The sequence below is a fragment of the Hibiscus syriacus genome, unplaced genomic scaffold (genome assembly GCF_006381635.1).
Source record: "Hibiscus syriacus cultivar Baekdansim isolate YM2019G1 unplaced genomic scaffold, ASM638163v2 tig00110893_pilon, whole genome shotgun sequence".
Lineage (NCBI taxonomy): Eukaryota > Viridiplantae > Streptophyta > Magnoliopsida > Malvales > Malvaceae > Hibiscus > Hibiscus syriacus.
In genome coordinates, this window is record NW_024062901.1 from 2468890 (window position 1) to 2485273 (window position 16384).

General features: G+C 34.8%; 3 protein-coding genes across 5 annotated transcripts; all 3 read right to left on the reverse strand.

The window, feature by feature from the left end:
* Positions 1 to 5386: 5386 nt before the first annotated feature.
* Positions 5387 to 6357, reverse strand: LOC120145304 (zinc finger protein ZAT3-like). Its single transcript, XM_039159185.1, has one exon. The coding sequence runs from the start codon at positions 6332 to 6334 to the stop codon at positions 5387 to 5389; it is 948 nt and encodes a 315-aa protein (XP_039015116.1). The 5' UTR covers positions 6335 to 6357.
* A 997-nt stretch (positions 6358 to 7354) lies between these two features.
* Positions 7355 to 9537, reverse strand: LOC120145305. The gene is made up of 5 exons (XM_039159186.1): positions 9476 to 9537; positions 9215 to 9259; positions 8099 to 8817; positions 7922 to 8005; positions 7355 to 7623 (listed from the first exon to the last, which is right to left on the reverse strand). Exons 3-5 carry the CDS (start codon positions 8799 to 8801, stop codon positions 7562 to 7564), a joined length of 849 nt encoding a protein of 282 aa, XP_039015117.1. The 5' UTR covers positions 8802 to 8817; positions 9215 to 9259; positions 9476 to 9537; the 3' UTR covers positions 7355 to 7561.
* A 1877-nt stretch (positions 9538 to 11414) lies between these two features.
* On the reverse strand, positions 11415 to 16213 carry LOC120145303 (ubiquitin domain-containing protein DSK2b-like). Of its 3 annotated transcripts, none has more exons than XM_039159183.1 (8): positions 15820 to 16201; positions 14005 to 14763; positions 12911 to 13113; positions 12717 to 12830; positions 12437 to 12495; positions 12172 to 12200; positions 11913 to 11993; positions 11415 to 11823 (listed from the first exon to the last, which is right to left on the reverse strand). In XM_039159183.1, exons 1-8 carry the CDS (start codon positions 16058 to 16060, stop codon positions 11675 to 11677), a joined length of 1635 nt encoding a protein of 544 aa, XP_039015114.1. In that variant the 5' UTR covers positions 16061 to 16201; the 3' UTR covers positions 11415 to 11674. The 3 variants fall into 3 exon arrangements, with proteins under 3 accessions (XP_039015114.1, XP_039015113.1, XP_039015115.1); XM_039159182.1 differs by having other exon boundaries at positions 11913 to 12002; positions 15820 to 16198; XM_039159184.1 differs by lacking the exon at positions 11913 to 11993 and having other exon boundaries at positions 15820 to 16213.
* Positions 16214 to 16384: the final 171 nt, after the last annotated feature.

Consider the following 16384-nt stretch of genomic DNA (forward strand, 5'->3'; position numbering starts at 1 on the left):
ATAATATTAACATTTATGTATTGATTTTTTTTAAATATACAGTAAGATTTTAATGTATTTAAGGTTCAGGTTCGAGTTCGAATTTGAGGTTTCAATCGATTTAAGTTTAAGAATTTTTTTCATTTCGAGCTTTTTCGAGCTGCTCACGAGCTTCAGTTCAAGATTTCGAGTTTGAGTCGAGTTTAAAAATTTTAAGCTCGTGAGTTTTCGAGTCGAGTCGAGCTTCATTTCAAAGTTTTCGAGTCGAGTCGATCTCAGCAATACTCGAACTCGACTTTGCTCGTTTACACCCTTAACGATGATGATAATTTAGCAGAAAACAAGGGTTCCTCAAACATAGGCAGTCAATCCCTTGTTTGCTTTACAAGAAACACTCTCAGTTTTCACCTTCTAAATATAACATCTCAACAAACCTCCAAATTAACATGTTTCCTTCCTCCTTAACCATTTTAATCACTCCACATCATGGTATTTTAACTCGAATTCGACAGATTTTGACCTAATTCAATTTTATAAGATAATATTTTTTTAAAAAATCAAGTTTAAATCAAATTTGATTTTATGAAAAAAAAAGGGTCATTTTAGATTACGTTTGATTTAAAGATGAAAAATCTTTAACTTGATTCAATCCGAAATAATAATATAATTTTTTTATACATTTAAAGATAGTACTATAATATCTCACTCCTTATAATTTTTTCAATTAAGCCTTTATTTCTCAAATAAACTAAATTAAATGTGAATTTTCTCTCAAAATTTAAAATCAGATAAAATTTTCCGAGATTTATATTTTATTAAATTCTAATAGAGTATGAATATTTCTCGAGTCTGGTCACAATAAAAGTGGACCTAATTCATTGCCATGTCTGCTTCTATCTACCGATCCAATTTTTAAATCCATTTTAAAAGAGAGAGAAAATGATAAAATATTGTCAGGGAAGAAACCATGATTTTAGTTTAGGAAACAGAGTATAATTAACAATAAAAAATAAAAACAATCAAAATAAAACAAAATTTAAAAGTATAAATTGTTAGTTATCCCTTTTTTTAATGATAATTTTTTTTGAGAGGGACAGTTGTAATATCCCAAAATCGGGGTTAGTGACTAAATTGAAAGATTCTAAAATTTAGTACCAATCTCAGAAAAGATTAAAAGGTTAGGGACTTAAATGAAAAGTGTTGATGTTGGATTTAATAACAAAGTTTGAAAGTAATAAGGGTAAAATGGTATTTTCTAAGGAAGGATTTTATTTCTCCCTTTATATAGGAGAGCAACATGTGGTATAGAGAGAAAGGAAAGAAAATTCTGGAGCTTGTTTTCTCTTCTTCCTCTTCTCTTCTCGTAAGCTCCATGGCAAAGGTAAGTTGGTTTCAAGTTGATTAATTCTTTCGTTTTAAAGTTAGTTTTGATTCTTAGAGTGATACAAAAGATTAAGGAAAGCTTAAGATGGATTAAAACTCAAAGATTATCAAGTTATGAGAGATTGAAAATAAGAGGTTTCAAATTGAAATCTTGGAAAAGAGTTAGTAATTGAAGTTGGAAGTTAAATTTGACTTGTCATCTATGAGAATAAAAAGTTATAAGAATTAGAATTAAGTTTAGATAACATGGAAAATGTGGTAAAATTCTTGGTTTTAAGGATTTGGGAAATATATGGAAGAAAATAAGGTGTTGGAATGATAGAAGTTGGTTAAAGTGATCATAGCTAAGTTTGGTAGCATAACTAGGGCTTAATACTGGAAAATTTGGGTGAAGTGTTGATAATTTTCGGGTAAAAACAACCTATTATGGGAAGGTGCATCGATGCACTATGAATGTGTACCGATGCACAAAAAATAATTTTGAATATGCATCGATGCACACTGGAAGGCATCGATGCATGGTAATTTTGAAGCTATTTTGTGTACCGATGCACCTATAGTGCATCGGTACACCCCTAAAGGAAAAAGTGAATATTGGTCTGTTAAATTCATTCAAGTTATTAGCATCAAATTACAAGGTGTAGATATATGATAATTAACTTAAATTGTGTATTTATGTAGATATCGACTACGAACAAGTTCTGGAACGATTATCAAGTTAAGATTCGATCGAAAGAAAGGAAATTATAATAGTGGATTGGAACTTAGTGAGGCCAAGGTGAGTGCATATTAGATAGCATATGATGTTTAATGGAAATAAGACTTGCGATAAGTTTATTTCCTATAGTGTTATGCATGAATTCTTGAACCTGAGCATGTATTTGCTATGAGTGTCTGAGCTATATGTTATTGTATGTGTGTGACATGATTTGAATGAATGATATGAATATGTGATATACTCGTATAAAAGATTAAGTGAATGAACCTAGATGATAAACATGATAATATATATATATATGTGTTTTTGTAATCCATGCAAAGTAATATGAGCTATGGGATATATGAATATGAAATCATATGAGAAGTGAACTATGTGATATGAGATATGAAAGAGAAAGTACATATGATAGGTGAATCATATGAAAATGTTCTACGTGTAAGTGTACCATGTGTCTATATGTATATGTGATGTGTGATTTATATGACAGTGAGCTATGTGAAAGAACTATGAGACTACGTGTATATGTGAATGTGTGATAACATAATTATTAATGCCCATGTTATGTGACATGAGAGCTAGAGGTATAGTTGGCATGCCAAGAGTCGAGGGTCCATGTGGTCCTTCGGGACATATATGTATTCTTTGGAACATGTGTGAGGTCTTTTGAGACACATACTTGATCCTTGGCATATGTATATGGTTCTTAAGGAATTTTTTACGTGGTCCTTAGGGACAATCTTATATGGCACTTCGGTGCATTTCTACGCGGCACTACGGTGCAATTCTATGTAGCACTTAGGTACATTTATACGAGCTGTGGTGACAGCATAGTGCACAACCTCACAGTACTCACATACCTTAAGTTCTCAGTATTGTACATGGGCTAATAAAGAGATAATAGAAATAAATTTGATATGATTGTTATGTAATTGGGTGCTTGAATATGAGTGTAATGGTTGTATGTATTGCATATGTTATTATCTATGTTAAAAATTATGTTCATTTGATATGTTGGAATATAAGAGATTATAATGAACTTATATGATATGTTTCAAGTAATTACATGAGAAATGTTATGAATTCCATAAGTATAGTTATGATTGTATAGTGAGAATATACTTTGTAGAGGAACTAGTATAATAGAATTATACTTGGAAATGAGAATTTAGATAAATTAATGGAGATAAATAAATAGTACATCAAATAGGAAATATATATAGAAATAGGTTGTATAAAAAATTTCCATATGTTCCAATGAAATGATGATTTAAATCTGGTTCAATTCTTAAGTGATATAAAACATAGTACAAAGATCTAGGAAATGAAATCATATGAGAACATTATAGAAATTAAAATTGTAACAGGTTATGATAATATGTTTATGTGACAAATTGTGTGAAAAATGAACTAATAGAATATAAAGAATTAGTACACAAAGATATGATATAGAATATGTAGCAAGAGTCTATGAGTTATATGATAAATAGAAGTAATTGGAAATAAGAAATAAGATAGATGACTATAGTATATATATTATATGACTAAGAATTATGAAAAAGGGAATGAGTTAAAGGATAACAAGTGAATGTGTTATAAGCTGAGTAAGATAAAATAAATGATTTTATGAACATGAAACAATACACAATACTATATGATACGATGATATAATTGTATGTACATATTTGTTACATGAATGTGAATATGGGGTTTTATGATTTGATTGTAAGGAGTATGCATTAATTGTTAAGAGTTATAGTTACCTTGTACATTTTATGTGCCTCACTAAGTCATCGACTTAGCGTGTGAGTGTTTCACACGTAGGTTTCTGGAAGCAAATAGAGAAGCGAAGCAGCGATAGTCAAGGCAAGGCAGGTCAACCTCTTATTTCCTATGATCAGATCAGAAAAGAGTTTAGAATTATTTGTATTTGGTTATTGAAAATAGTTGGCATGTAATTAATGTTTTGAATTATATGCGCTATGATCAGTTTTGAAGATACTTTTATTTTAATGATATAAATTATGAGCTTATATTGAATAAAAGTGGATTTTTTTATATTGGTATACAAATATAAATTTTGAAAACTCAATGTGACATTTCGAACTCGAATTCAAATTAAATACGAGTTAGGGGTGTTACAACAGTGGTCCCCGAAGCCTACATAGTTCCGTCACTGAATATTGTTAATTATGATCCAAATATTTATAATTATTGATAAATGTATAAAATATAATTCGTAGTGCATCGAGTTACCAAAATTTGCTTTTGGGGTTGTTGACCCATACTTTTACGACGGTCCATGTGGTGTAAAAGATTTCAAAATTAATTTTATAATCGCCAATTGGCATATTAATTAATGGGATTCTGCTTACGTACTCATAACAGAGATTTCGGTTGCTAACTATTATAAAACATAAAAAAAAGAATACTTTATATTTTAATCGATTAAATTAACATAATATACTTAAATATTATTTTATAATAAAAATTTAAAATAAACATTTAAATATACCTTAAATTAATCATGCATATTATTGAGTAGATGAAGAATTCGAGTTTAAATAGATACGAGACGTGACACATTTGCCCATTAATAGAGTCAATCCTATCAAAAACAGAAATGTTGGGCTGTGAAATTTACAGGGACGAACTGGATTGTTCCAAGGGATTCATGCTGTCAATTTCTTATACTTGTAACGATGCTTAATTTGTTTATTTACTACTTGGATCAATGAAAGATACCTGGAACGTTATATTATTAGATTCAAGTTTTACTAACAAAACTGGAATCATTGACTTCCACTCAACACATTGCAGGTGGATCAGTGACGAAATCTCCATTATTAATTATGAAAAAGATGGATAAAGACTGGTTAAAACAAACCCAGAAATTATATGGCTATTTGGTAGAGATTTCATTGAGAAATATGTTCCTGTTACTGGTTTGATTAATAACTTTTGTGTTTGAAGAAACAAATTTGTTCTCCCTTCATGTTGCAGTTTATCAATTCTGTGCTTTGAGTTCGTATAAATTTCAGAGCACAGGCAAAATACTAAGGTTAATTTTGCAGAAACCAATGAATATATATATATATATATATATATATATATATATATATATATATATATATATATCAGTATACAGAATAGTTCTAATCCTATAGGTTACAAGTCACATAACTTTACCATATATGCTTAAAAATTTGAGTTAAGACGCTATCGATAAAATAAATAATTAACCGAAGAAATTCGGGTTTTAGATAGACGCGTGTATATCCTAAGTACACTGTGAGTCCGCCACTGTTAGAGGCTTAACCTTAAATCCAAAGCTAAGCTGGAAGAATAGGAAGAAGATGAGTGATTTTCAAGAGGAGCAGGCAAATTCAGGTCCAATCCATATTCTTCCTTTGGTGCCAAAAGGTTGAGCCCTTGGTTCAGTGATGTGTCATCGTCCCCTTTCTCCCAATGGCACCTCTTATGCCCACCCAAGGCTTGACCACTAGAGAACACCCTCAAGCAGATGCTGCATTTGTGACCCCAAACAATCATCAACTTACTAGCGTCTTCCACATTTTCTTTCGTCATGCTGTCGTCGTCATCGTAGCCGTCACTTCTTGTTATCGCGAAACAACCCTTGACGTTCTTGTGGCTAGCCCTGTGCCCTCCCAGTGCTTGACGTGACCCAAAAACCCTCTTGCAACTCGAGCACTCGAACCGGAAGTTTGCACCCAAATGTTCGGAAAAAGTCTCGGTTTCTTGAGCCCTGGGTTTATAACATGTACCGCATTTGCTCTCACTCGCGGGGGCACCATTAGCCAGCATCAATAAGGCTGCTGCAACTTCGTGATCATCCTCCGTCATCAAGGCCTCCGTATTATTTGTCGGTTTGACAGCCACAGGCCGGCAATAATTTTGAGGGGGGTTAATTCCACGCCACTGTCGCTCAGGGTGACATCTCATGTGTCCGAAAAGTGCTTTCCATGACCAAAACTTCTTCCCACATTCACTACAAGGCGGTGTAATCTTTGGTGCAGAAGGGTCGGGTTTTTTGGTATATTTAGGCCTGGAAACGGTGTTAGAACAAGCCGGGAATCCACCAACCCCAATCTTTATCAATTTGGAGCGTTTCTTTCGGGGCTTCGGATCGCAATTCACAGCATTGCTTGACGAAGAAGGCAAGCCAGGGATGCTATGTTGAGTGACAGAAGAAAGGAATCGAAATCCGGGATCAGATTCGGTGCTTTCATTCATTTTCAGAAGACATCAAAGAGACAATGGAGAGAGTTGAAAGTGGGAAAATTTGTGAATCGTGTTGACGGCCTGTTTATGTAGGAGTGTTGGCGGTTACCTGCTCTATGGGACAGGGAAGTTATGAAGTGGGCGGTTTTTTTCAGTTGGATGTCGGAAACATGGGTGGTTACGTTTGGATCATGCTTCACTGCTTTTCACCATGTTTAAAACGTGCTTTGCTGCACACGGTTGAGCCTACAAGCATTCAACTTTGTTCATGGACAAATAGCTAAATTTATTTACATTTTTTTATTTATAAAGGAGATAAAAAATATATCTAGTTTTAAAACATGCATGCCACGTATGTGTAGTGGTGTAAATAAACAAAAAGTTCGATGAACTGTTTATGGTTGTGTAACGTTTACATTTATTTAATAAACAAACGAACGCGAGTAAAAATATGTTTGATTTATTTATATTCATGAGCAAACTCGTTTTCAAGCTCGCTTATCGATTCGTTTATAAACTCATTTACCCGATTCTCTCTTTCCTTTTATTTTGTTATATTTAAAATATTGATGAAGATAACGACAAAATTGAACACAAAATTCGGAGTTCAAACTGTTAAGTCAAAGGAGCTTAAAGACTAGTGGCATAGTTTCACCATTTAAAGAACATGTTCACGGACACTAAACGACATGTTGGCGAATATGTTCGCAAACGTTAAACGAACCGAACAAAAACACTTTCAAAAATAAATAAACAAATACAAATTTGATATTAAAAATTCAAATGATCGTGAACCGAATATAAATACCGGTAAAATAAACAAACAAACAAACATTAACACGGATTTTAAGCCCAATTCATTTACACCCCCTATACGTGTCTCAAACTAATAATCTTACTTTATTTTGTTTTAGGGGAAACTACTTCCGAAAAATATGTCTTACATTTTGTATTAAGCCAAATCCTATACAGTTAATCCCAAAAGTCAAATAGAAAAGGAAGGAAATTTAACAGGAAGGATTATGCTTAATAGTAGAAAAAGAGGATCATTTCACCACAATATAACAGTACAACCAGAAATTGATAATTTCCCCTAGCTTTTGCTAAGAAAAATAAACAGAAGATAATCCATGTTCGTGCATTCACTCTCTAAAACAGGCTACAGCTTTTACCACACTTGCTACCTTGCAGTTTGGTCCCCTTTCATTTGCATGACTGATCTGTTTGAGTGAAGGGTGCTTAAGCCATCTTCGTAGTTTTCCCGAGGACGTTTAAAATGCCGACACGCTGCAATTCTTTCGCTGGGGACAAGGAAATGTTAGATTATATCAGATCCATGATGTATAGATGTAGTCAGGGATGCTAAAAGATCAAATAAAGGAAATGGATGGCACCATAGGAATGCCACTAATTCAAGCAAATAAATACTAAATCACGGCAGCTAACGAAGATTACAGACACCACACCACTTCCCAGTTGCAAAGGGTGGTATGTTATAAATATGGTATGCATTGAACTCGTAAAAGCCAAATAAGTTTAGGCATACTGTTTATATCTATACTTGCTGTAAAGGACGAAGCGCACACAGAGATGAATTACCTTCCTCCAGTGAGAGCTGAATTGATCTCTTTTCCAACTCAACAGCATGTCTGCTGAGTTCGACTGCAGAAAAACATCGAAGCACTGACAAGATAAAATGAATAGATCGTAAATCAGTATTATAACATTTTTTTTGACATGTTATAACCAAAAGATTAATTCATCACATGGACATACTTTGGGTATAATCCTCTAGATTGGATTGGTCCAACTTTTTCAGTAGCATCTGCAAGTGATAATATCGCTCTTCCCAATGAAGTTTACTAATTCCTTTCGGACTATCGCACAAAGGGGTAGTGGTAACAACTGGAAGTTGATTGGAGTCTAAGGGTGTTAATTTTGTAGCAGAATTCCCAAGAGGTAAAGGTACCGAAGGTTTGGCAGATGAACTTGTTAAGGATGCTTTCGGAAGTGGTGCAAATGCTGGAGAACAAGAAACTTTCGACTCCTTTATTCGGGATTTTAGTAGGCCAATTTCCTCCGGTTGTGTAACTTGCATCATCCGTTGGAAATTACTTGTGTCGGTACAATCAAAAGCACTGCTTTTGGCTAATTCGGTTTCACATTTTCTCCGGACATAGACAAGGTGTCCATTTGCAGCAGTATTGCTTGGAGATTGGCATTGTGAGGGGCTCAGAGGACATTCAGGAGATGCTCTCTTAGTTCCAGAGACCTTGATATGATCAATACGAAGTCCTCCATCTTTAGAAAATGGGGAGCTTCCAGTGGGGTTGTGTACAACCCTATTTTCGTTCTGGAGATCTCTCAACGGCGTCTTCTTTGCACCGACCGGACGTTGCTTACCACAAGTGGGTGAGTTATCCACTGGATTCATGAGTCCGTATTCACTGAATTTAGAGTCTAGCATTTGTTGAACCATCTGATGATGTTTGATTCTGGTAAGAAGACCGTGGTCATAATAAAATAATCCAAGTTAAACGAATAACTAAACAGATCGGTCCACCGAAGTATCAGTACTCGAGCTAACACTTGAAACCATATTAAAAATGAAATTCATCAAATTCAGCATCCATTCGGGTTTAACTTACTTTTCACAGCAATAGGAAACAAACTTCGCATCCCAATGACAATTGAACAAAGAATATTTTCACGAATAAATGACAGAATTGCAGATTACATCAACCAAAAGCAGAAATTAACAGACCAAAACAAAGAATCAAAGGTGAAGACGAACACGTGCACAATAACAGCAGCATTCTTTCAATTTCTTCGAATTACATCAACAATAAAAAAAGCACATTACAGATTGCAAAATTTTAAAGACCCAGTGACCTGAGTGTTCCATCTAACGTGTTAATCAAAATTTCGACATGGATTCTGCAAAATGAGTTGATAGAATATTACCCACTGAATCAGAATGCATAAATTTGAACAAAAATCGAAATATTCATTTAAGTCGATCATATTCCAACTACTACTCAAAATTACTAAACGAATGAAAGCGAGAAGGCAGGTGTTAAGGAGATTGAACTTCTATAAATGAAATAAGTGAAGAAAACCTAGAATTAAAACAAATTTGGACAATATATTTACCTTAGCTCATTCAAAACGCGAGGGAAGATGGAATATAAGAGAGACGCAAAGAAAGATAGGTTTCAAAAGCAAGGAACTTTGCCTCTCTAATCAAGCAGTTCAATTTACTGATTAGTCCTTGTCTATTTTTTTTAAATTATTTTTAAGTTTCTTTAATGGGTCTTGGGAATGTTCGACATGACACCCCTAATCTTTGGAGAATTTATTAAAATTCCCCAAACTTTTCAAACAATTGTTAATAGGTCAAATTATGGTTTGGCCCTTATTTGTTATTCAATATTTAATCCAAATACTTTAATTTAATATAATTTAATCATCTCATTGTTATTAGTGCTATGTCTAAGTCCAAATTAACAACATTAACAAATTCCATTAGTTGATTAGGAGTTCAACTTGAATAAAATTTAGATCTAACCAAAATTCATATAGCTACTAAAAATCGGGTGTCTCAGAATTTTTTTTTAAAATTACGTTGGCCAGATAATGTGGAATTTTAGGGAGAGAAAAAAAGACAGTCCAAATCAAGAGGCACTAAGTTGTAATTCAAATTAAGAGATCTTCAGACGGAGCATGCTACTAATTTACCATTCTTGCTTACAAATATAGTTGCCTAACTTTTAGGTTACTTGTATTTTGATCACCAAAATTTCAAAACTTACAATAAAATCATTGATCTCTTAATTCGTTTTCATTACAGTCACTATCGTGGAGTATAGTTAAATAATAATGACGATAAAGTTATTTCTTCCCCACTTAAATTTCTCAAACTTAAAATCGACAACCATCGTTCTAGGAGATTAAGATGGATTCTTTCTTCTCTTGATGATGTTCGGTAGATACTAAATTATTTTAATACGATAAGTGTTGTATTTAGAGATGACGATGATTAAAAAACAATGGATGGTAATGGTGTTAAAAGAAAAAGAGATCAATAGTTACTTGAAAAGCTTAAAACTTTTGATATAAGAAGATAACGCTAATGTGTCCCACTAACTAGTGGGTTAAAACATTAATAGAAACTACATTGTCACGAGTGAGGATATTCAGGATTTCAGCAGGGGGTCTTGGACTATCGAGAGACCCAGTTGGCTGTCTTTTCCCATGTGAGCTAGAGCGTCAGCAAGGGTATTAGTAGTACGATCGATATGGATAACCTTGATTCTCCATTGTTTTGCTAGGTATCTACGAATGCGTCGAATAATGACGTCACCGTGAAATCGCTCAGCTTCGGTGAGGCATCTCACCGGTTCACTATTGTCGATCTCTATCACTACGTTGCGAAAGCCACGATTCCAGGTGATGGCCAGTCCATCTAACACCGCCCAGAGTTCAGCTTAGAAAGTAGGGCAACAACCAATGTTTCTATAATAACCAACGATCCACGTCCAATTGCTGTCGTGAAGGGTTCCTCCTCCAGCTGCTTCGATCAAAGGGTGCTTAACTGCTCCATCCGTGTTTAGTTTTACTGTGTGGACATTTGGATGGTGCTGCCTCTAGATTCGCTGAAGCGTCTTGTTGCATTGTTTGCCTTTTGTCTCGTAATTGTAATGAAAATGAATTAAAAATTCAGTAATTGAATTATAAGTTCTAAAAGATGGATAATCCAAATCAAATGCATTAAAGTGCAGTGTTTTTTTTTTTGTATTTTACCCTAAATAATACGTTTCAACTGTAGTGGCCAAATTGGCGCGTAACCAAGAAGAACATCCATGGACATATATGAATACTTAAATAAATCTGTTGTTATAAATCGTATGATTAAATCAATTGATTCATAACACAACCTCTTCCTTGTTTTCAGGCTTCTGAACAAAAATCAAATGCTTGAATAGCCAAGTCGCAGTTCGACTTCATATTTGATTTTTGAGTAAAATTTACTGTAAGAATCCACAGAATCAGAAGGCAACAGAGAACATAAATTAACAAAGCTAGAAGCATCAAGTTCTTGAAATTAGGGGATAAAAAAGAATAATCCAAGGTGTATGTACATAGGCAAGATCCAAGACTGCATAGAGACCAATATCAAGTTCTCAGGGTATATCATATTGTTTACTAGCTCATTAAACAAGGTAAACATGACGGAAAAGGCATCGGCATAATCTGAGGTTTGCTAAGGCAGCAAGCTAAATCAACTAATCTTACACGTCTTACATGAGAGTTCTTGTTCAAATTTAAGAGCATTGATAATCTGAGGAGGAATTACAGCCCGGGATTCCCCAGAAGCCTCTCAACCGCAGCATGGACATTTCCAGCGGTAGCACGTAGTGCTCTGATATTCTCTACTGTATCATAGAAACCCATTTCTTGGAGTTGTGATAATTGTGTAGCATACAGTTCTTCTGGTGGAACTGGAAACAAACGAAGATAAAGTTAGTGGGGACCACAAAGTGTGTCGAATCTGATTCATAAAGACGCAGAAACATATAAGAATGCTAACCATCAGGTTGGTTGGGAACACTCAGGCTACCAGCACCTAGACCACCAAACATATTCATCAATGACTCCAGACCAGCAGTACCTGGGGCACCTGAAAATGCGATTAAACCAAATCAAGTGTAAAACATATACATGAAAGAAGTGTTGATAAAGGAAAGCGGCAAAGCAAATTAGAGAGAGACCAGGACAGTTCAAGTACTCTTTGTGCCCTTTGTTGAGAAAATTTATAAATACAGTTTGGACTCGTTTTTATTCTATACCTGTAGTAGCACCAGTCTGTGCTGAATCCCTGCAAGAAAGTCAAGAAGTTGTAAACATCAAACCATGAATCATAACAGCGCATTAAATGTGATCATCTTAGGATCACATTACCATTTAAAAAGCACAGAGAATTTGATTCTATTTAGAATTCTGATGATTTTAACAGCATCATGTATCGTACTAAGGACAACTTCAAAATGCAAGACTTGAGAGGCAATTGAGGCTTTTGTTACCAATAAAATAGACAGAGGTACTATGACTTACTGTGTTGACTGCTGTCGATTGAGCGGGGACAGAAGTGACTGCTGTAGAGCCAGCATTTGCTGCAAGAAATAAATTAACACAAGTACATTTAATGTCAAAACAGTACTTGAAAATAAATCAAATAATCTGATACCATCCAGCAGGGTAGTCTTAACATGCCTAGAAGACCATATAAGGTAGGTGACCTTACAGAAAAAGAAAGATCCAAAACCATAAAGTCATGAAAGCATTTAGCATTTATTAGGAGAGAACCCTGAGATGCAGACAGCATATAATATACCTGCATTGTCTCGGGGGAAAACATCTGACGAAGTACTTCCGGGTTTTGCATCATTTCTCTTAATTGAGGATTCAAATCAAACATTCCACGTAGTTGTGGGTTCATATTCATAATCTAAAAAGTAAAACAGATTCTTAATACAAAGGATATAAGCAAAATGAAAATCTCTTAACTGAAGCGATTCTCTGCAGTACCTGATTCATATATTGGGGATTAGATGCTAAGCTCTGCATCATTTGTGATACAGCTGGGTTTTGCAACAATTGAGTCAACTGAGATGCATCTGGCATTCCATTTAACATGGGCGGCATATCCGGAAGTCCAAGACCACCAAGACCTGGTGCCCTAGCATCCCCAGCAGGATTTGACCTTGCAGTAGCATTGGTCTGGGCCCCCCCTGAAAATTTGTAACACAATATTTCCAAGAAAATCAGAATTTAACACACTTGCAAAAGTAGTAAATTGCATTTAAAGACAAAAAAAGGTTTAGATATTCTACTTCACCATATATGATCTTTCATGCTGCAATTCTGGTGGAGTAGGACAAATCAGCTTTAACTTACAACACAATTTTTTCCTAAATGTAAAGAATCCCATCTATATTGGAAAACGTCAACCGAATAAAAGAAAGAGGAGATAAAAATAATTCAAAATCATGCAAAGGTGGACATATTGATTCCATGCAACCAAACAACCATACAGCATTCCATTTTAAACAATTCATACATTCTGGTTCAGTCCAATATATTGATTCCATGTAGCAACTGTGGTAAAAGATTATACAACACGTCACTTTACCTTACTGTACAACACTTCCAAATAAGAAAGAATTTGCCATTCATATTGCAAAATTCAAGAGAAAAGGGAAAAAAGCATAACCATTAAATCAAACATGCAAAGCAAACTATACTCCGATGACTCTCAATAAATCATTCACCCCACAACTGAATAAATTTGGTATGATGTTTCATTTCAAATATTGATCAAATCCACATAACCACAGTTACTTAGACCCTCAGCTTTTAGGAATTGCAAGAGCGCGTAACAAAAACAGTGCACATTGCAAAACAGAGTATGGCTAGACAGATATATAACAAAACTGAATAAATTTGGTATCATGATTCTTTGATTTTTTTTTTTCCGTCAAGCAGTATCATTTTGGATTCTACTCTGCCTTTCTTCTGTACAACAGGAATTGCAAGAGCATATAACAAAAAAAGTGCACATTGCAAAACAGAGTATGGCTAGACAGAAATATGCTTTAAACGTACAGAAGGCTGAAACTTACCACCACCAACAGTGTTGCCCCATGGGTTAGGAAGAGGATTTGTGTTTGGGTTAGTTTGTCCCTGAGTCGTTTCAGAACCATGTGCAGAAGTGTTGTTAGGAGAGGCCCTAGCTTGAGAATCACCTAGATTGCCCAATAAAGCTGCAAATGGGTTTGTACTTGGATTATTTCCATCGTTTCCAGTCGTAGCATTCATAAATGGTTCCTGAACATTTTCATACATACGCCTGAGCATGTTAAACCCCTCAGGAGAGGATTCAATATTACTCATAGCCCTGTCAGTGTTTCGCATCATTTCACGCATGAGTTCAGGGTTCCTTGCAGCTTCGAATGTCTGTCGAAGAATGCTAGGATCATTAAGTATATGCCCAAGCTCTGGATTCTGATCAATGATCTCACGCATTTGGGGATTGCTTGCAATCAAACTACGCATTAACTCTGGGTTATTCATCAAACTTTGAACAGCAGGTGCATTCATTAGTTCGCTCATCATGTTCGGATTTTGAGTTAGTTGTTGCTGTACTTGCTCAAATTCGGGAAGTCCAGATCCAAACAAACCAAAACCTCCATTTTCACCAAGTGCATTAAGTCCAGGGAATGAGGGTACCCCCACACCAGCACCCTCATTAGAACCAACACCTCGTGTGACCCCTGGTGTAGTATTAGGAGTTCCAACATTTGTGGCAGCCGTGGGAGGTGGTACAGATGAAGATGGGGCAAAACCACGAACCATGTGGACAGTATGATCAGCTTGCAAACCTTAAATAAGGGCGAAGACAGTGAAATGGTTGAGCAGTCGTTAAGTATTTGTGCAAAATCTAAATCTGGGTGTATAAATTACAAAGTCACATTTAGCCCTCGTATGAAATAGATTTATCTTCTAAAAGTAATCATTATATAAACATTAATTTACAAATTTTAGGCATCAATGTATCATGATAGTGAATAGTGATTAATGAACATATTACGATAAATATATCATGATATTTATCAAATACAGTTATACTAGTCACTTTTGTTTTAAGATCTCCTGTAAATGTTCTGTATAAAGAAAGGAAATATTCAATGTAGGATCCCACATGTGTATATATATACCGACAAACATGCACATAAATACACATCATACATTTTCATATGTTCTGAACCACCATTTTAGATGACTAACTCTTAAGATAAAATGGTGAACATAAAGAGGTGGGCAGTATGTATTAAATACAAAATACAATTGATGTAAATTGCTTAGCTAAAAGAACAAAGGGCATAGCAAGCACAAGCACATGACATCACAATCTCCATCCATCATTAAAGAGTGCCTTACACCAGATGTTAAATAACTTCATACCTTTCCAACCTCCCTCAGCTAGGAAGTAAAATCAGCATAACTCATTAACCAAATAAAACAACATCAGTTTTCAACGACTGGCAAAATCAAGGTTAGTAGTAATTGCTTAGGCTTACAATTCCTCTTTCTTCAAGCTACATGGATATAGCCATCTAACAGACAGCACATGTGATCGTGTCACACAATCTTCAGTAACTCCAAATTAGGGAATAAATATATGGCCATCTAAACCAGCTAAAATACAACAAAATAAAAAACAAACCACCAAAATCACCAAATTATCAGAGTAACAACCTAATTTGGTAGATTAAGCATTCTGCTGATACTTTCAAAGCTTACAATTTAGTACTTCGTTCTAGAAGTTTCACCATTCTCGGTTATTTCTTATATTTCTACCAAAATGGAAATACCCAAAAATTGAAAACGAACCTAAAATGAATTAAAAAAAAAAACTGAAGGCGATTAAAACTTACCATAACTTTGAAGAGTTTGGCCATCCTTCAAGATTCGCCCTTTATAAATCAAACGTTGCTGATCAGCTGGGACATCGCAATTCTGAGCCAAAACAGATTTGAAAACTCCAACAGTTGATTCGAGGCTGGTCCTCACCGTAAATTTTGTACCATTCGAGCAGCGGATGTTGACCATCACTCCCTCACCTTCTCCTTCATTGGTACCGACTCGTGACTCACTCGAATCGCCTTCCGTACCCATACCCTCCCTCTCTCAGATCGATCAAAAAAAACGTAACCCTAGAAAATTGGATAAATACGAGAAAATAAATTCCTTTCCCTTTCCTCTTAAATAGTTTTGCATGTATTTCCTCTGTTTTTAGGGGATTGAAGTAAATCTGAAAAGGAACAGAACTATTAATGAATTTGGGAGAAACAAAATAGAAAAGGATGTTTAGTTTTGAAGGAAAATGGGGTTTCCAATAATTGCAAATGATGTTCTGTTTGGGTTTACATTAAAGAATAGGAATACAATCTTAAAGATGAACATCAAGAGGTACCAAAACCAGCATTTAACCTTTCAAAT